The sequence below is a fragment of the Amblyomma mixtum genome, chromosome 8 (genome assembly GCF_055824585.1).
Source record: "Amblyomma mixtum isolate Tamu chromosome 8, ASM5582458v1, whole genome shotgun sequence".
In the NCBI taxonomy this organism is placed as follows: domain Eukaryota; kingdom Metazoa; phylum Arthropoda; class Arachnida; order Ixodida; family Ixodidae; genus Amblyomma; species Amblyomma mixtum.
In genome coordinates, this window is record NC_143019.1 from 95,761,186 (window position 1) to 95,781,572 (window position 20,387).

The 20,387-nt window shown below is 43.1% G+C and overlaps 1 protein-coding gene across 2 annotated transcripts in view; it reads right to left on the reverse strand.

Annotated features, from left to right (window-relative positions):
* Positions 1-1,272: 1,272 nt before the first annotated feature.
* The window catches only part of LOC149333625 (arylsulfatase I-like), a 34,528-nt gene continuing 15,413 nt past the window's right edge, over positions 1,273-20,387 (reverse strand). The window contains exons 1-10 of one of the 2 annotated variants that reach the window (XM_089556094.1): positions 20,282-20,317; positions 17,728-17,779; positions 14,617-14,720; positions 12,432-12,627; positions 10,830-10,995; positions 10,362-10,459; positions 7,984-8,120; positions 6,235-6,426; positions 4,849-4,979; positions 1,273-1,596 (exon numbers count right to left, since the gene is read on the reverse strand). In XM_089556094.1, the coding sequence (XP_089412220.1) occupies positions 1,325-1,596; positions 4,849-4,979; positions 6,235-6,426; positions 7,984-8,120; positions 10,362-10,459; positions 10,830-10,995; positions 12,432-12,627; positions 14,617-14,720; positions 17,728-17,779; positions 20,282-20,301 (1,368 nt within the window). In that variant the 5' untranslated portion in view covers positions 20,302-20,317 and the 3' untranslated portion in view covers positions 1,273-1,324. Of the gene's footprint in view, positions 1,597-4,848; positions 4,980-6,234; positions 6,427-7,983; positions 8,121-10,361; positions 10,460-10,829; positions 10,996-12,431; positions 12,628-14,616; positions 14,721-17,727; positions 17,780-20,281; positions 20,318-20,387 lie in introns of those variants that run through there. The other variant, XM_089556093.1, reaches the window with a different exon arrangement.

Sequence of the window (20,387 nt, forward strand, 5' to 3'; positions counted from 1 at the left end):
GCAATTACTGCTCCTCACATTGAGTCTGCTCACAAAAAGTTTTTCTTGTTTTGTACTTACATTTTTGCCGTTTCAGTAGAAAATCCCAGACATGTTTCTTTCTCAATGGTCCGCTTGATAAAATTTTTACTCGCTCTGCCTCTGTGGATTACAGTTTTCGTCTGTAGTCGCATCTTTTATTCCCTAATGTTCTCTCTCTGTTCTATTGTTAGCGTACAACCGAGCAGTTGGTTCTTTTGCAGTGAAGCCAATTGTCAAAATGCTGATGTTTGCCATTTGTTACGTGCTAATAGATTGGATTTGTGAATTTGACATATGATTGTAAATAAGCATGTGAATTTATGATTACGAATTCTGTGTGCATGTCAGTGGTTATCATCCTCAATTGCTGCATGCAAAAGCGTCGTTTGATGATAGGGAACGTTCTGTATATGCTCCTACATTGCGACTGCATCATGAAAAGGTCTGGACCGTTTGGTGTAATAAATAGTGCACTGCAAGCAGGAACCGTTCAAAGAGAACGGACCGGTCGCAAGTAGTTGATGAAACAAAAAAAGAAGAAAGACACTGCTCATTATTTGTCTTGACCCCTCTACATGTTTTCAATGGGAAGTGTAGAGCAGTACTTTAGAAACAGTACAGAGGAAACTTGGCGAATAACTGCGGAAGTAATGGTGCGCTGAACGGGCCTTTAGTCAAGGAGCTCGGCGTTGAAGCAGCGTTGTCACAGACTCTCAATGGCTCTATTCTGGTGAGAAAGCAATGGCTACGGGGAGCATGCTGATATAAAGATTTTTATGGAAGCTCTTTTCAGAAACGAGTACATGGAGCGCAAGCGTTATGTAGCAAATATGCGACGCAGTGTTGAAGGGTTAATGACTCAGAGCTCCACATCAACTACGATTGACGCTGAAATGGAGGGCTATCAACTACAGGACCCTGTTTAATGAATAGAGAACCAGCACAAAACACGGGCGCCTTTCCATTTCTTCTACATTCGAAATGCGGCCGCTGCGCTTCTGGTTTAATCCCGCGCTTTTTGCTCAGAAACCCAACGCCGTAGGCATTAAATCACGTTAATCCATCTTAGTCCACCGAGGGAGTCTTTAGAACTGGAAGATAAAACTTCCCAGGCAATGGTTCATCAGCATGGCTCTTTTCTTATAGCTGCTTTTGTTTGCCTCCATATTAGTCTGCTTTTCATGTCAGTTTAATGTATTGTTTGTTCGACTGTTGAGTCATCTGTCCATTCATGCCAGCCTGATGTTATCGTTTGGGGTTTCTTTCATTTTTTTATTACCTATTGAATTTTGCATTCAAACACTCATTCCAAGAATGCGCGCTGTTTTGTCAAGTTTGTGGCCTCGCAACCGCTCAGCGATTTCTGCCCGATTCCGGACGGAGTCCACGTAGGGGCTTCGCACCAGCCCGGCCCGTAAGAACCGCGGGGTGTCTGGAGGCTGGGGTCGCCTCTGGGATCGTCATCCGGATTGCGGGAGGGCAGCAGGAGATGAGCGTGCTTCTTTAGCTTAGCCTCCAGGCGCTTCGCTTCTGCCTTCAGTGTCTGAGACAGGTCATTCTTCTCCGTGGGATCGGCTGCGTGCGGGAACACAACGAAGTGCATTGTTCAATCGCTTTTACAATCTTCGCGCTTACAAAAGCCGAATACTTATTGTTCGAAAGCTCTAGATTTCATTACGGCCGGTCACCGTGACTGTGCGTTACAATAAAGAACGCTATTATTTGCAGGCCGAATCAATTTGTACACGTGATAGCTAGGGTGACGTGTACGCTTAGCCTTCTGACCGCCCCATGACCGGCAATTTAGGGTTTCAAGAGGTACCGTCTTTTTTAAACTAACCAGGCTACCCTTACTGCTTATTGAGCTGTCAGTAGACTTGGTATAATTTATAGAAGGGCCGCGATATCACTGCATCCCGTCACGAAACGTCATTTTCGCAGCCCAAAAGTAAAACTGACCTCAGCGTAGCCCCTGCGCTGAAAGCCCATTGCATCTTCAGTCGCGTGAGATTTGTTGTTGCTGACAAAGACGGCACGTGAAACCAGTCATTGCTTGTACACTTTGGTCGCTTCCACCATTAAGTTTTTTTTTTTTAGAGAACATCAATGTTCGGTCAGTGGAGTAAAAGAAGGTAAATGAGGCTTTGCTGTCTCAACTGTTCTGCTAGCTTGGTCAGTAAACGCAATCATCCGGGGAATTTCTTTGTCCCGTAACTCTGCAATTAAGCCTACAAATAGGGTCTCATTCTTTTGTAATTTTATTGCGGTTCATTTGTTCGAACATAGTACGTTGCTGACAATGCATACAATTTTGCGTTTCTGCAAAATGAAGTCAGTGGTATAGCACATCTGGTAGTATTTGTTTCGGGATATAGAAGTTTTACGTGACTTTTCGCGGTGGAGTGAAATTCCTTAATTCGTATGAAGCTTAACTGATTATTAAATTTCAGGTATCATGTTCTGCTGAAGAAAGTCAGCACCATCTTATTGCTTCTGATGATTCTGCGTAGATGCAAATGCGATTAATAGTTATTTTATTATAAATCTCAGAGCAATGCTTCAGAAGCCTCCTCAGCTAACGGGCTCAGGCACCTTGCTTACGCTCAGCAGCCTTGCCCCAAGCATCTTTTCGGCGTTGTTCGTCCATGTGACAGCCGTGAAATGTTCCATACAAGCACCACGCAGAGGTTGGCTGCTCACGGCAGCGCTCGGGGCGCTGCCCCTCGTAGAGCCGCCGCTCGCTCCCTTTCCACAATGTCGCACTCTTTTCATTGCCATACCTGCGCCCGCCATTGCTTTACAGCTCTCTGGGATATGCTCTCCGAAAGTTTTCTGGCGACGATCACGAACAAGCTTAGGCCGGGTATCTTCGCAACTATTCTCCTAGATGAGGCTACAAAAATTATACTGGACGTCGTTTTTCACCACAGTTTCTTTTAAACTTCTGTCCGAAAGGAGGCCATATGTGAACATCAATTAATAAAGTTCCATTTCTTTGTGGATCAAAACTTTTTCCTTCAATGCTTGCTCGAAAACATAACATTGATTTTGAATAAAAGGCTTCCTTCTCTCTCCCGTTATCTGTCGCGCTTACTATGTGCTGCAGATCAGAAAATGCTCTTTTATTAGCTCAAAGATTTCCTGTGATGGGAGGTCATGCAAAAGAGAGTAAAGATTCCAATTTTCATACTCAAGAGGATATCCGACGGCATGCACTCCACGTATACTGTGAAAAAAGCGCATGCTCGGCCGCAATGCTGGGCTTATAGGATGGTCCAAATTGAATTTTAGGCTGACTAGTCTGACAGTCCTGCAGCGCAGTAGTTCACCTGGCGAAACGGAAATCTTACTGGGCTGGCCCCCATCGCCGATCAATCTACACAGGTCCCCTAGGTTTAGGTCCCCTAAACATTTAAGTCCCCTAAACATTTGACCAACACTGTTTCCACTTCGAGTGTTGGTCAAATGTTTAGGGGACCTAAACATTTTGGGTGGGCTGCGGCGCTATTGTCGCAATTAATTTTGTCCCCAGAGAGGAACAGTAAAGTCGAGGTTTCTTTTTCTATTATCTACAGTGCGTTAAGACGGCCGTGTGAGATTTGTGAGACAAAGGCATCGTACAGCTTGAAAAACCGAAAAAAAATTCAGCCCGGTCTAGGTTTGGTAAATGTAGCAGAAGCGTATTCAACATCTTGCTTAATGCGTCTGAACAGCCTTAAAACATTAGGAAACGATACGAGAATGAGTCGACTGGTATTTTCGCACATTAGGTAATTAGAGTAAAATATACTTACGCTTTTGTAATTAATTAATTCATCCTCCAGCAGTAAGAACTCTTAACATCAACGAACACTCGCCTTTCAAAAGCAGTTTTTCCTCAGAATAGTCGTCGACAGGAATTCGCTACAGCCAAGTGTTTCTGTCACAATATTTTATTAAAAAGATGGTTTGGTTTGGTTTATGGGGTTTAACGTCCCAAAGCGACTAAGGCTATGAGAGACGCCGTAGTGGGGGGCTCCGGAAATTTCGACCACCTGGGGTTCTTTAGCGTGTATTGACATCGCACAGTACACGGGCCTCGAATTTCTCCTCCAAAGAAATTCAGCCGCCGCGGCCCGGATCGAACCCGTTATTAAAAAGAGCCGCCTCTTTACCTAAGACTGAAATTCTTATGTTTACTCGTGAGATTGTATCGAGAATCAATCTATTCGCAACTGATCGAGTGAAATGCACATGCCTGTATTAATGATTATTCGTATTGAGTTCGAGAACGGTTGCCGAAAAGATCACACCCTTCCTTTAGCGCTTGGAACACGTCGCAGAGAGCAGAACATCACTGATATATAGGTGAGAACAGTCTGGGTGAGCATACACATGTATGATGTAAGCTGAAGTGCTTTTAACTATTTCATGCTTCGGTGCGCGTCCGACTACGGTTGGAGGGCTTCTTTTACAGCGCACGATAAACAGTAAAGCTACCCGGTGTGTTTTCTTGTGTTGGATGTAATGGAGAATAAACGGCTACGGCTATAGTGCGCCAAACAGGGTGATAAAACTTGCTAGTCCCCTTAAAACCACCTAATGTTTTAAACGTGCACCTTATAATCACAATATACGTGAAAAGTGCGCACTGCGCTTTCCCCCAGTAGGAAATGTCTGCGGCGTAAAATTCAGCAAAAAAAACCTTTTTATTATTTTGTCTAGTTTTGAGCCCGTAAATAACATGTTTGCAATTAGTCGATAACCTATTGCGCATAGATGCAATAAAATCAGCTCTCAGTGATTAAGATATCAGATAAGAGCAATGACGTTGGAGCATATACTCACCAGTAATGTTGAAAAGCAACCGGGTCGGCATGCTGACAACTGATTCTATGTTCTTCGATCTTTTTGAAGGCTCCGGGTACCAACCGGCATGCGCAGTCGAAGGCCTTAAGATGAACTTGAGATCTCCGTCTCTGTAAGAAAGCATTCGGAACACACACTACTTAACATCAAAGCAGAAATTCCAGTTGCCTGCTACTCAGTTTTCCTGTGTAATTGTCCATTCGATTGGTTACCAGATTGCGCACTTGCTTTTCTTGTTTGCTTTTTTTTACCTTCGACTTTTTCTAAATAACCACGAACCTGGCAACCTAAGTGAATGAGTTGCTGGTTACACGCCATGTCTGCGGAGTCGTTCACCGGCTACGCATGAGTGAGACAGTCAAGGCACACTCTCCACTCCGCAGCACCCCATTCCCGTAGTCATTCGTCGAACGAGACTCATGGAAACCATCGAAGGACCACCGCGAGGGAACCAAGGTACGACTTCGAAAATAGATTTTGACCGCAGCGGTAACCGAGTGGCTGAGCATCCGCCTCGCATGCAGAAGGTACGGGGTTCGATCCCCAGTGCCACCGGGTACGCACCGGTGATATAAAGAGTTCAAGCTTCCCTGGCGCTTGGCTTAATTAGGGTGAAATGCTTGGGAAACTGGTCTTTGACCCCTCTTTGAGCAAACGAAAAAAATACTGTGTGCCATGGCGCTCTTTGGTCGCAGACCCCCTTGCGACAAAAAAATTCACTATCATCATTCACTATAAATCGACAGTAATTTTATGTGGAATATTGAGCTCCTGCGAAAGGAATTGACGCGCGGAGCACAGAACTGCTAACGTTCACGAACTACTATTCTCGTAGCGGGCCTGCATGGAAATGCAGCAATCTCACCGGACCATAACATCAGCAACTTTTATGGCCAACAAATTCAAAGACGTCAACCAGAAGCGTCCTAAGAGTACCCTCGAAATTGTGTCAGCTTGCCATACGTAATGGGACTCCGTCACACACCGAGCCCCTCCCACAAGATGTGCACTTTTATCGGAATAGGTGACGGCAAACAGCACTCCGCAAAGACACACTGTGTTCTTTCGCTCGGGCCTCTCGCCTCCAAAACGGCATGAAAAAGCAATTGTCCCCCAACATTCTACTTCTCTCCTAATTTGCAATTAGCCTCATTTGCTAACCACTGTGAAACAATGTTCATTCATTCATCCATGCGAATAGATCACAGCTATATTGTTATATTTACCTCTGTATTTATCTGTTAATTATTGTTGTGTGCACGTCATTTTGCTTTTCCTCTCTAACATTTTGGCCGTCATTTCTGCTCTCCCAGTTTTTCCATTCGTTCATCGTTCATTCGTTCTCTCGTTCCTTTCTTCTCTCACCTGACTGCCCCCACCAGCTTGCCGTTCTTGCAGTCTAGGTTGTAGATGAACTCTTTTCTTAATCCGCCGACTGTTCCGTCCCTGATGGCTGGCCACTGGTCGACTCCATCGAGGTTCGTCAGCGTGCGAGACGTTGTTCCTCCGTCCGCCGCAGACAGCATCGTCGGAAACCAGTCGACGACGTGCATATAGCTGGCGAAACACACATTCTGTGAGCTTGCTTGTAAGGCGACCTGCTTCCGCTTACAGGATGCAAGTATGGTTGCGAAGGCCTGCTCGATACATGAAATCAGGTGCCAGTTTGCTTGGTTATACAGTTCAGCTTTTCCTTCCTGGAATCTAAAGCTTATCACTGCCGATTTTTTTCTTGAAATAGCCGTGCTTACAAGCAGCTGGATCAGTTGGCCTTGACCAAAATTTTTCTAAGAAAACGAACTTGACTCTACGGACGTTATTCGCAGTATCTGAGGAAAAAGAATAGTTGTTTGAACTACAATTAATTGAAAATTTTGAAATGTGAAGAGTGGGAAAACTTTTACTCCCTAATACTCGCCTTGCACTACTTTGGAAGATACGTTATGCAACAACACTACGTAATCTTCTGGTTATTTCAAGAGTAAAAAATACACATGCCCAGAAATTATGCGTTTTGGAAATTTTTTGTCAGAACTGCGAAAAGTATAGACACAACTTTATTTTGTGCTTCCAACTGTTCTCTCATTTACGCTGAACTTATTGTAAAATAGTTTGTCATGGATAAAAAACAAAGCTTAAATGGCAGAGAGTATTCGAAAGCACTCACTCAAAGAATCGAAATCACTCAAGTAACCTAACATTCGTTGTGGATTCGGAAATTGCTTAAGATATATGCATTTTTTCGAAAAAAAAAAGTGGTAGCGGTCGCGGGCGCCGCGAGATTAGTTTTTTTTTTCGGCTCTGTGGCGACGATTCCTGCTGTTAGCAATGATTTAGAGGTATCAAAATCAGGCAGTGCTGAAAACTTTTAAAGCACTAGTGTGAATGTATTGGCGTCAAAACTTCAGTGAACTGTCCATTCATAGCTCCCAGTTAGTATTAAACTGCAAGGTGAGATATGAGAGTAGCTCACTCTTAATACATTGAAAGTTTGTTTTCTCATATTGCATGATTAGCTTTAGACTTCAGCCTAGAAAACCTCTACTGCAATTGTGCGATGCGAGTTCGTGCTTCTTTAGAAAAACACCGTCTTGCACTTCCTGCCTCTTATTTCCTAGAAATTTTTAAAAGACATATATCTTCAAGAGGGATGCCCTACACGCTACATATCGAAGAACAGCGACCCGATCTTGCGAGGGCATTCAAATTTGAAGTGCAAGGGCTCTTTAAAAGTCTACACAGTGTGTGAAGCCTACTTTTTCGTGGATACAGGATGCTGAAAAGAGGATCAAGTGATCTTAACGGGCTAGAAACCTTTCCCATGTATTCACTCTAGCACGACAGCCATTAAATACGAAATCTGATGCCAATGACTTCCTCTCTAGATCCGAACAAAGCGCCACGTCATAAAGTTTTGATGGAATTCGTGAGTGTCAGCGTGGAGGTGCTACCAGTATATTTTTGCTCCAACTCTTGTAGCGCAGACGTCATCCTGTTTAGACCGGCTTTCTTCTTGAGAGTTCTCTAACAGCGATGAATGTCAAGCACCCTGAGCAGTTTCAGCGGTTGAAACAGCCCAGTTTGTACTCTAGCCGATATTCAACAAACACATGCCTGGAGCTGTGGCGTCCCCCTTTCCTGATCAGTGGTCCAGTCACAAAAGCAGGCACCCTGGTGCCTCCCTCGAAGAGCGTGTTCTTGTTGCCTCGGAGTGGCCAGTTGTTTCCACCGTACAGCACCTGGCCGCCATTCTGTAAGAAGGAAGCAACAAGCGTCAACTTATAGAAAACGACGCGTGTATGCGATAAAATGGAAACACACTCTCGAGGACACGTCGCCTAGTTAGTCGACATAGATAAAAGCGGCTCGACATGCACAAGCGGCTCTAGTTTTGCGCTTACCAGTATACATTCCTGCTATACTGGCAAGCTCTTTGCTCTGTTTTTCCACGTGATTATTGTGTATACACGTTTGCTCCTTTCAATAAAAATTCAGTTTCGAGTCAGCGCTCGTCTGTGTAGTCTTCTTGCTTCGTCCTTCGTCTTGTTCGATCTGTACCCCCAAGATGAATTATTACAAACTCCCCCAACTTTCCATCCTTCTAATACATTCCAGTTTAGGACTGTTTAAAGAAACTATCAAGGTTCTATGTTCTGAGGTGAAAATTTCTGAAGGTTTCATCTTTTCTTCACGAAGAGCGCCTTCATTTGTGAACGGGAGCTTTTGGCCGAAGTACTTTGCTTTATTTATTTATTTATTTACAAATACTGCTCATCCCAATTGGGATTGTGGCAGGAGGGCTTAGTAAGGTTAACAAAACGCGGTCAAGCATAATCGGAACATTTAACTGGTCAGCATGTTAAGAAAAACAAAAAACGGTAAAACGAAAATACAACCGAGCTGTGACGGAAACAATCAAATAACATATAAAAGAAGGCTAATGTCGGTAGTATTATACAAAGAATAACAAAATGTTGAAACAATGCTAGTTGTTATAATACGCAGACAATAAGTAAAGAGTAAATATTATAAGCGTGCACTGCAAAGGCATTAACATAGTATAGGTGTTTAGTTTATGTAACGCTGCATAGTTTGACAAAAAAGCTTACACATAAAAAAAACAAATAACGATGGGTTAAATAATAACAGAACGCAAGCAACCAGGAATGAATAACTAATAACACCACATACTCTCAACTGCAATATTAAAATTTATCAATGATGAACTGTTAGTAGTGGATGGATCAAGGCTGTTCCATTCTCGAATTGCTAGTGGGAAAAAGGAATTTTTAAAGCAGTTAGTATGGAAATGATACTCACTTAATGTATGTGAATGTTTATAACGCGTTGATTTGCTTCGGAAAGGGAAATATATTTAGTAGTGTCGAGTTTTAGATGTCGATTTGTTAGTTGAAACATGAGTTTTAGTCGTGCGACTTTTGGACGGGTCTGCAATGATATTATTCCTTCAGTTTTCATTAATTGAGTAGGCGAATCGGTGATTTTGTATTTGTTAAATATAAATCTGACTGCTTTTCTTCGAACGGCTTAAAGTTTGGTTATATCTTGATTAGTATAAGGAAACCAAATGACGTTAGCATATTCGAGAACAGATCTAACGAAAACATTGTAGGCTAAAAGCTTAGTTTGAAAAGGGGCTAATGTGAGGCGTCGTCTAAGAAAAAAGAGTCGTTTCAAAGCTGTTGAGGTGATTTTGTCCACGTGAGTGTTCCACCTGAGGTCATGGGATATTAGTACGCCAAGATACTTATGATTAGTCACTGCGGTAAGTGGTGTGCCATTTATAGTATACCGAAAATCGGATTTATGTTTCTTTCTAGAAACATAAATTTGATGCGCATGAGCAAATGATGGGGGGTATCAGAGCCGGGAACATTTTTACTGCGATCAGACTGATATGCCTTATTAATGAAGTCTAATCTGTGTGGTGTCAATAAATACGGCAGATTGTAGTCTTTTTTTTTTTGGCAATAAACACAGCAATTTGATCAACCAGAGAGAGACTGCCATTGAAGACCTTGTCGGTTATAAAAGGCCCCTGTTTTAACTGCAAGAAAACTGCGGCTACAGCGTTAATTTTCAGCACGTGTTTGTGTTTCACGTGTGAAAGTTATTACGACTCCCACCTCATTGTACTCCGAACCCAGTGCCCGCAACTTATATTGTACCCTGCACAATAATAGGATTTACATCAAGCATAGGGTGATAGTGCATAAAATCTAAAAACTCCAAAGCACTTTCCGATGCCGAATCTTGCCTTGCAGCGTAGCCTCCAGTTAAGTTCTAATGCCTCTCAGATGAGCATAGAAGGACACATTTGACTGCCGCAGCTGCTGAGCAACTTTTAGGCTACCGCAATACCGCCCGTGGGTGCGAGAAACATCGGCCGGGCGAATGCACTTGCATATTCTAATAAAGGTGGTTGGAAGCTTTAATCGTGGGAAGTGCCTTCAGTAGTGGAGCTGTCTTACGTCGCTTATGAAAACGAGGAGGGTGTTACTCCACATTTTCTTTTTCTTCAGCCTATTGACGAGGAGCCCCACAGCATGGTCCATGACTGCCAGCATTTCTGAAGAACCAAAAAAATAAGAACCATCATTTTCTTTCGATTATCGTGTGCTAAAAAAACAGCGTTTTATTCACATATGGTTACTTTGAGCACTCTGCAAGATAACTTGAATCGCTTCCATATTTTGCTTCTTTTAGGCTGGCTCTACACCACCTCCGACTTCCACAGCGAAAGGAGATTTTGTCCAAAATAGCTCTCATGAAAAATGAACTACTCACTTAGAAGGAGAAAGCAACCCGAAACTCATTTCGCGAACTTTGCTCTTCAGTGGAAAAAAATAACATCATGATATTTGCATTCAGGTCTAACATGTGTCCAGTATATTACGGCTTTGACAGAGCGCAACTCTTATTCACACTGAATAACTCACCGCATATCTTCTTTCGCTTCTGGTTTGCGTAGACTGAGCACATTTTGCGGTAATTGCTCGGAACCTGAAGAGGGGCGTGCACTGCCTGGAAGGCCACGTAGAGGAACATGGGCTTCTGCTGCTCTGACTCCTCGATGGTCGACAGCACATGATTGGCTATGAGCGTCTGCAACGGAGATGACGCACAGAAGTGTGAAGAAGCGTATCTTAATGTGCCAGTTGGTGCTTAATCACGAAATATGAAACCACAAGAAAAGGGCGCGTTGACAGCAGGAAGGAGTAGACAGGACGACGCTGTGAGATCCAGACTGCGAGCTCTCTTGATAGACAAACCTGCTACCGGCGGGCTTAGGTGGAAGCGTGAAGAGGATTTGCAGCAGAAAATTCCTTTTCTATATAACTTTAATTACTGTTAGTACTCGCATGTAAGAAATCAGTCCTTAAATTATCAGCGTATTGAAACATCTGATACTGAATGAAAAGAACAGTTCGCGAAAAAAAAAAAACAAGTGGGTCATTATTTTACCACTGAAGTAGAAACTACCCTGCTCGTATTTTCACGCAAATGAAAATTAAAAAAAATCTAGTGGTACATATAATTAGCGGATTTGTTGGCAATACGATAGCAGCATAAGCTGTTGTCATCTTTACTACGATGATGCCACTTTCCTCTCTCACATAGGAATTATCCGGCATAGTGACGTCACTATCCCCCCCCCCCCCACTCCTAGAAATAGGGCTAATTTCATGCTCAACGGCACATTTTCTCTCGATGACACTTATGTTTTTGCATTAAAAGGGAAAACGTGCATTTCGCTCATGCTCGTGGAGTGATCATTGGTTGGAAGCTCATCGTATGCTCCCTTTCATGCTGCCGCTACCTGCGGGCCCGCGAGCAAACCAATTCGCAGGTACGCAAAATGATTATACTTCGTAAATTCTATTTATGCACTAGTCACATTTTCTTAGTAAATCCGCGCGCTGTTCACATTTTTGCTTATATGAAGACCACGATATAGGTGCAGTGACGATATAGACATGCTAGGAGCTCTTAAGTTTTATTGGAGGTTTTCGCTGCGTGGTCATGGTTCGTCAACGCAGAGAGTGACAATCTGGCTCATGTTCGACTGCCAGGCGGCAGTAAGATCGAATCGATAATTTTTAGGAAGGTGAGTGTGCATACAGCTCTTAGTCGCGACTGTGCGAAGAGGATCATATTCTCTTAAGATAGCACTTATTTCGCAGTGGTTTTGTTTGTAGCCTGGTGGAGCTAAACACACAGCATTCCAATTATGTAATGCTGGTGATTGGCGAGAAGTCGTGGACATGTGAGGTACAGACTGTTATACTGTTGGGATGGATATAAAAGTAGGGATAAATTGCTTTCTTCTAGAATACATTCGGTGAAGTTTCTGGACATCATACCTCTAGAGATTGTTATGCATTGAATTCTGCCTGCTTTTAATAAGCATGATGAGCTAAGCATTGAATCAATGCGACAGACGAATTCTACTGCTCGGGCCTGGAAAATACTGTGAACCTTCACCAAACTTTTTTGCTCGTCCGTCGTTACAGCACTCAAATTCCAATTCGTGGGCTCACCGTGGAGTAGGCGCCTTTGGCCGAGTAGTCGACGTCGTCGCCATGACGGTAGTCGTACCCTTTCGCCATTGGACTAGTCTTACCACCGGAGAGCGTGTGGCGGAAGTAATCCTCGCTGCCCGCGTAGAAGCCACGGAAGGTGTCGAAGCCGCGGCGTGTCGGCGTCAGAGACCGGTTGCAGTAGCCCAAGTGCCACCTGCAACCAGCATCGGAGTGCACACAGGCAGTAGAATTCAGTATTCTAATTGGCAGGAAATGGTCTGAATGGTCTTGGTATCTGTTTGTGGAGCCTAGCGGCCGTGGCCTCTAACCGCGGATACTAAGCTGATAGTATAGCCTGAATCAAAGCACTGCGACCAATTTGCTACCGCGTAAGTCTCATACACACCTATTTGTGGATATCTCAACGCACAGGGTTGTGAAATCTGAAGATGGCGAGAAAAAGCGTCCTATTAATACGGGAGCCGAGATTCAGAATACCCAACAAAATTTGCTTTTGACCCTTTTAATATTGTGTTGTAAATCTAATATTGTTTTGAGGTCTTAATCTCATTTTTTTTTTTACACAAGTAATGTGTAGTTGGATCTAGAGGTATTCGCAAAAAGTAATGCCACTGCGGTGTATTATTTAAATATATGTTTGATACTGTAATAAAATTCATTGTCGATAAGTGGAGTTACAAATATTTTAGTGTCATTTGCATAAAGAGTACCCACTGCCGACCTGTAGAATAGAAGGTCCTTAATGCAGGTCAATAATTTAATGGAGGTCAATAATGATTTGAAAGCCGAAACCTACGGAACTCGTCTACTTGTAGTTAGCTGCGAAGATGTAGAATTTTCGCGGTAACCAATGGTTCGTTTCTGAATAAGCATGCTTGCAATCATTTCAACAGCTCCTGGGATTCCATTCTTTCAAAACTTTGATTAAATTTCGTATTTTATTAGTCACAATATTATAGTTAACGTTTTATTTGGTCTCTCTGCATCTTTGGTTTCAAATTTTGAACAATGTTGAACAAAGCCAGCACTGGTGGCTTTCCTATCATGAATACAGATTGCCCTTTTGCACGCAAATCGCACCAGCTAAAAAAGTTGCTTAATCAACAAAAGAATGCCTTTTTAGATATATTTGCTAAAAAAGGGAAGAAAACTGATAAGGAATGGCTGTTTTCTTAGAGGATTTTAGTCTACTTTGCAATTTTCTCCGAAAACTTACTCTTGAAGAGAAATTAACTGTGCTAAACATAATAACTAGATGTCCTACGGCTACACCGTTATTCGCACAGGTCTTCTTTGGCAAAGCCTTCAGTAGACTATCATAACTCAGGGACGTGGTGTTCGACATTGAAGAGATGTTTGTTACTGCTTGTGGAAGGGAGCAACCGGCTGCGAAAGAACTAAGTAATTTTTCTTGATACACTTGTTGTCAAAAGGTACTTTTTCGGCGTAGACTGACTTTGGATGACAGTATCATATCAAAAGTATTTTGTTAAAACTCAGAAGTCCGGTAATATTTATTTGCTATTATCGGTTATCAATAATTTGGAATGTATAGTTCACAGTTCTGTAAACATTTGAACAAATATCATTATGTTTTGTATGTTCCTTATGTTCAGGTGCACAAGTGACTACTGTGACAAATTTAGTATCTCGATGTGAACTTATAAATGAAATAAATGTCAGCGCCTTAGCGTAATTTTGTTTCTCTTCCGCTTGCTTGGTTGCTGTTATTTGACTTAGATGTATGTCTGCATTTTTTACTGTATTTTTTTCTTGCTTTTGTTTTTGCTTGCCTTCATTGTATTTTGTATTTTGCTCTTCACATTTTTCCACGTTCAAGATTTTTTTACATCATGTTAATTCGCCTCCCCCTTATGTAATGCCCTCGGGCCCTTAAGGAGAAAATAAATGAAAAAAAAAATAAATGAAATAAATGTCTAACGGGTCATGAAGTGTGAACATTATAATGTGGTGGGAATTCAGGATAGTGCATTATATCCCAAACAGTTGTAGCAAACCCTTGCTGCACGAGCAGTGTGAATAGATCCACCGATGATTCTTTAGTATCCAGGACTGCACGCTCTGCTTGCGTTCAATGTCAATGAAAATCGTACCAGTTAACTCGGTCGAGTAAGCACGAATTGAGCCCCTTCGAAAATTGTTTTACAACGGGCGGACTTACTTTCCGAAAGCGTGGGTGCTGTACCCTCTCCGCTTGAGTTCCTCCGCCAGGGTAGTGACACCCAACGGTAAGCCGTTCGGCTCGAGAGGGCGGAGCCCATGCCCCTGTGCATATAAGAGTGACGCACGACAATGATTCCGTTGTTTTGATACACGCTATCAACCCTTGCTATTGGTTCAAGCAACGCGACGGTCTCATTATCTTCGGAACCAGTCAGTCGACGTGGCATATGATTGAAATTAATATAATAAAAGGAGAGAAGCGCATTGCCGTGCTGCGCTGTGAATTGCATTGCCTGCGTATTGCAATACTGTCGTCTTAGACATGAAATTGTCGGTCACCGTGTCCTTATCTTCACCCCTACAGAATGTAGTAGCCGGAGCTGGTGCCCGTGACCAATATCTCAAATGTTCATGCAGCCCAGTTATAAACTTGGCGACCAGAGGTTCCGAAGCCTTTACGGGAACTGGGCATGAACAAGGAGAGCTTTAGTGGTGCCTCAACGCCACACAGATATTTCCACAACAGCAAAGTGTCTTTAACAGGATTGAAACGTGACCTTTACAATAACCGTGAGCCTTAGAGTCATTTCAGTTGCGCCAACATGAGTTCTACGAACAAGCTGAAATGAGTCTGTAGTAACTAATTAGTGTGATGATATTACGATGTACAAAGAGAAAGTTGGTAGTCATTCTGCAGGCGACACGGTCACATCACTTAAGAGCTTTCTTCACTCGAAGACTAGAATTCATATAAACTGCGCCAAGGACTAACGCCGCGCTCTAGACGAAGACAACACACACTCCGGTAAGCGTCCGTCACAATTATTCGGCTTCACACTCTAGTGCTACAGCTACGCACGCAAAAGGAAAAAACCGGAAAGGATAAGATAAACAGCATATGCAATAATAACGTCACCAGAATCATAGAGCGTTTAACGAATTAAAATGTAACCCCAGCGGTGGAGAAAAGCGATCAAGATAGCAGAAATTAATTATTACAAATAGAGGGGGAAGTGGAGACAAAGGAGAGACAGGGATTCCGTTTCTGTTCTGGCTGCGTTTGGAGTGTGAAGGCACCATAAACTGGCCCGCATTTTACTATTTCTGCCGTTCTTACTGACATCGATTCGATGGAACATGCATGATCGCTGTTTCCAGCAATCGCAATAAATTTTATGAAGCAGAAAAATCTGCAGGGGCCTGCGACAAAGCCACACTGCAAGGCATAATAAAGTGACTATACAAAACTTGAACGGAGCTGTAGCTCTACTTAAGGTACAGCCTTTGTCAAAAGTAACCAGGCTGCATGGTTTGCTTCTATCTCTTACAGTCGACCCCTTAGAGCTTCCCTGAAGCTGAAAGGGTCGTTAAAGGTAAAGACTGGGGGTCTTCTTACCTTCCAACACGTTTTGATCTTTAGGAAAGCCACAAGGGCTGCACTATACAAGCTAGAAGCGAACCATGCAGCCTGGTTACTTTTGACAAAGACGGTACATACATTATTATCATGACATGTTCATAGCTTCGCGGTATACTGTGAGTGCAGTCGTGTTACGTTTAAACGGAAAGGGGAATTTTTGTGATTAGTGGAAACCAACCCTTACAAAAACCATCCCTTACAAAAATTTCCTTATACTGTCTATAGACTGTCCATACACTTCTGTAATAAAGTCTATAGACTTTCTGTACACAAATCCTATACACTAGCATATAGACTAAACAAATGATACAGACGGTGTATACACAATCTGTAGTCCATAGACTTTTAGTAGACTTTTTCTATAGACAGTTCATCGAGAAAAAGAAATATTCTTAGGAAGCCAATAGCATCCATAAGAAGACTATACACTGTCTATGGACCGTTTTCATAAGGGATCGTCCTCGACGTTTCTATGGCCTCACAGATATAAAATATTACAGAGGAAATCGTATCGATGCCGCTGGCATTGGAATTCGTGATTTTTAATAAAACGGAAGATAGCTTTGCGCCCCGAGCATGTGTGCTGCTTTCAAAGCTGCAGCTTCCTACAACACTTCTCCGGTGCATCTGAATGTGTGAGAACGTGTTTCGCGTATTCTTGCGAGTTTCTTTAGAGCCACGGTTTATTTTTGAAATTTTTGAGCAGTAAACTGGACAGTGCCGTCTCCTAGAGGCTTTGGAACCAGCTGTCTCCAGCGCTCGGGCCGTCAGGGCTGAAACAGCGTAGTGGCGATCGTTAACAAGCGACAACAGAGGCACTGATTGTAGTGCTATCGCCATTGCGCAGTGCCCTTGCGCGAGTTTTGTGCGCGTGCTCCGGACTGGCGCAGAACACATCAATGCTAGAACATAATGTTATTCTGAAGTAACAACGCGTGTGGCAGTGCGATCAGAGCAAATACTGCGTTAGAACTCGAAGTAGTGGTAAGAAAGGGTAACGAGCACCTTCTCGAAGACAATAACAAGAGCGCCAATATTTCTTCACAAGAGCACGTTGTCTTAGAGGGAAAGTATCACTTCATGACCAAAGCTGCAAGAACCGTTTAATCATTGAAGCAGACCTTTAACAAATAAGTAAAGAAAGTAAATATTGCAGTGACTGGGTGTTGAGCCCGCTAGACGCGAACAGATCATCTTCGCTGGTCTGTGAGGACTATCACAAGCTGCACAGGTATCGGTCCAGTATTGCGAATGGATGATTTCGCCCAGGTTCTTTGTAGGACAGGCTTCTACCAATACGTTTGCAATATCAGGCCGATATTGTGTGCTGCCTATTGTTGTCGCTGCAGCCGATCACACCTCGTGTTAAGCGGCAACACACCCTCGAGCTGTGCAGTGCATGTCGTCGTCTTCATCAAACAATGCTGCTATCGAACTAATATCGTCGCCAGACGTGTCGGCGACCCAGCAAAGCAAAGCCACGAGCCATCCAAGCTAAACACATGCTTTTGGCGGCTGCTCCGCATAACTAAGCTAAAACTCTACCACTCTGGTAATTCCGAAGAATCTGCTCCCTCGTAGTGACTTGAAAATATCCGCAAAGTAGCAAACACGTCGTTCCTCTGTAACCAATGAGCTTCCCAACGTTTAGACTATTACGGTGATGTGGCCAGGGCATTGGGAACGCACCTGAATTCCAAGCTTGTACGGGTAGCGCCCCGTCAACAGTGCGGCCCTAGTTCTGAAAAAAAAAAGAACGGTTTAATGCTCACACATAATTCACGAATCTTCTTCAAGCGCGAATGCTACTTTAATTGTGCTTCCAGCAAAACAAGAATGGTATTTTTTAAGCATTCATTAGACAATCTTTTTCTACGTCGTACCATCTGTAGCGGTCTCCGGAGATTCTAGGAGTGTTAGCTGGCAAGCAATATTAGTCACCAAGCAATATTAGTGTAAAGAAAGACAGGGCTGATCCATGAAAAAATTTACACGAATGGACCCGGAAAGGACTACAGCTCCATGTACGGCACTGGAGTAAGAACGCTGGTCTTAAGAAAACCTTGTATGCGAATTTTTGACCCAAGAAAAAAGGAGAACTCATTCCAGAATTTGTTCTAAAGAACACAGCAGTGAAGCGCTAGTAGTGCGAATCTTGATGTTGGTTTCTGATAGGCTCAAAACGCTTTTTACCGAGCACATGCTATTGTAGATGTAGCATATCGTTAATTTTTTCCCAGTAATTGTTGTAACTGGCGCCTCATGCAAGAGGATCCTCAATAACAGCACTGCTTATGAAATCCCTCTTTAAAACTTAAACGAGAGTGGCCTAACCTTGCGAACCTATTTTTACGGTGGTGGGATCCGGTTTGCATCTGCTTATTTCTTTACAACAACTGAGCGGATGCTTTATCCAAAGTGAACGACCTGGGCGTTCCAAACATGTTTTGAGGTTTAAATGGCGCTGCTATAGTAGGCAACAGCTGTGCCGGACTGCATGATTCCGAGCAACCCTTTGCTGTGCGCTTGCTTTCATATATTTTCTGTCCTGCAGCACCTTTTCAAATGCCTTTCAAACGGTTCTCTCCCAGCCCTCTTGTTCGGTACATTTTACTACGCATCAAGGCCAGTTGGGCAAAGGCATACCGACGACGATAAGGCTTAATTCGCTGAAAACTGGTGCAGTTTTGTGTTGTCTTTCAAAGAGACCCTTACCAAGCCGTAATATCGTTCAAGCGGTTTTTCTACCACTACCGCCAGCAAAGGTACCAAAGGCTGTCAGGTGAACATGAGACAATACTACCGATGGCGCATCGAATTGTACAGAGTTGCTTGCTAATATCGAGTTGTTTATGACTACGGGGTAGTACAGTTGGTTGATATACGTTGTATTTAACGCCCCGTAGAAGTGCGAGGATTGTGAGCGACGAGGTAATGAAGGACTCAAGATTAATTTCGGCCACTTGGTGTTCTATAGCGCGCACTGACTTCGCAAAAAAATTACGTACATTTTGCGTGCAACTTCTTTCGAAACTTAAAAGAGGCCAGTTTTGTGTGTGCTGTCCGCGCATTTCAAAGAACCTAACGTGGCCGAAATTTTATCCTGAGCTTCATATCCCCAACGGCGTCTCTCGAAGGCCGCGTGAAGCATCGGGACGTTAATGTCCACGTGCGAAAGCGGCGACAAGTTATTTCTCATTACATGACAACAAATATAGGCCCTAATATGGAATTAAGCTTTCAAGTAAAAACTTGCTCGTATTTTTGACACCACGTGTGTCCATGTGTTTACATTTAACGGTATGCACGTATGGAACCCGTAACATCTTATTGAGACTCGTCGATACTTTTTTGCGCTCATTCATTACATCTGTAGCAATCTGGCCTCATTAAACTGACCTATATCTGTCGACACTAACATCATGCTGTGCTTCTGACAGGAAGCCTCACTGAGACAACTAAATCATAAATTAATTCTCGTGCCAAAGCATTTGTGCGTTGTTTACTTGAATGCATGGCTGCAAATTGGGATCCCTACTACACTATGTTAACTTACTTAGAATAAAAGTGTCTGCTTTACGTACACCAGACATAACTTTTATAAACTTCCATTGAACTTCTGTAAACACCAGTATAATCTTACAAAGTTCGCCTCCTTCGTGAAAATGTTCAGTCTGTGACCGTTTCATTAAATAATCAAAATCACTCTTCATGCAACTGCTCCAGCTAAATGCTTACTTGTCTCTCTTTTTGTATCCACCGCCCAGCACAATACTGGGTAAAGTTATCTTAAAAGAAGCTAGTTCACTCATTCATTCCACATGAATCAAACTACCGTGACCTTGTTCACAACAGTATAGCACCCAAGCCACATTTAATCTTTTCGCATGTAGCTGTTCTTCAAATTGCTTTCGCCTGACCCTCATCGAATGAAAGAATCTATCTCTTTTTGGTAGCATTACTGCTCTGAGCCTGCACTTGAGCATGCTTATTAGTATTGTCTTTTATTTGCTCCTTCCGAAGACCTTTTTCTCTATCTTTGCTATCACGTTTCTGTCTATTATTTGTCTCAAGACCATCTCCCTTGCAATGCAATGGCTCTTATGGGTAGTGGCTTATGGCTTATGGGGGTTTAACGTCCCAAAGCGACTAAGGCTATAAGGGACACTGTAGTGGACGGCTCCGAATAATTTCGATCAATTTGTGCTCTTTAATGTGCTCCGACATTGCGCAGTACACGGACCTCTTTAACTTGGCCTCCATCGAAATTCCACCACCGTGGCCGAGATCGAACCAGCGTCTTTTGCGTCAGCAGCCGAGCACCATAACCGCCGAGCCACCGCGGCGGC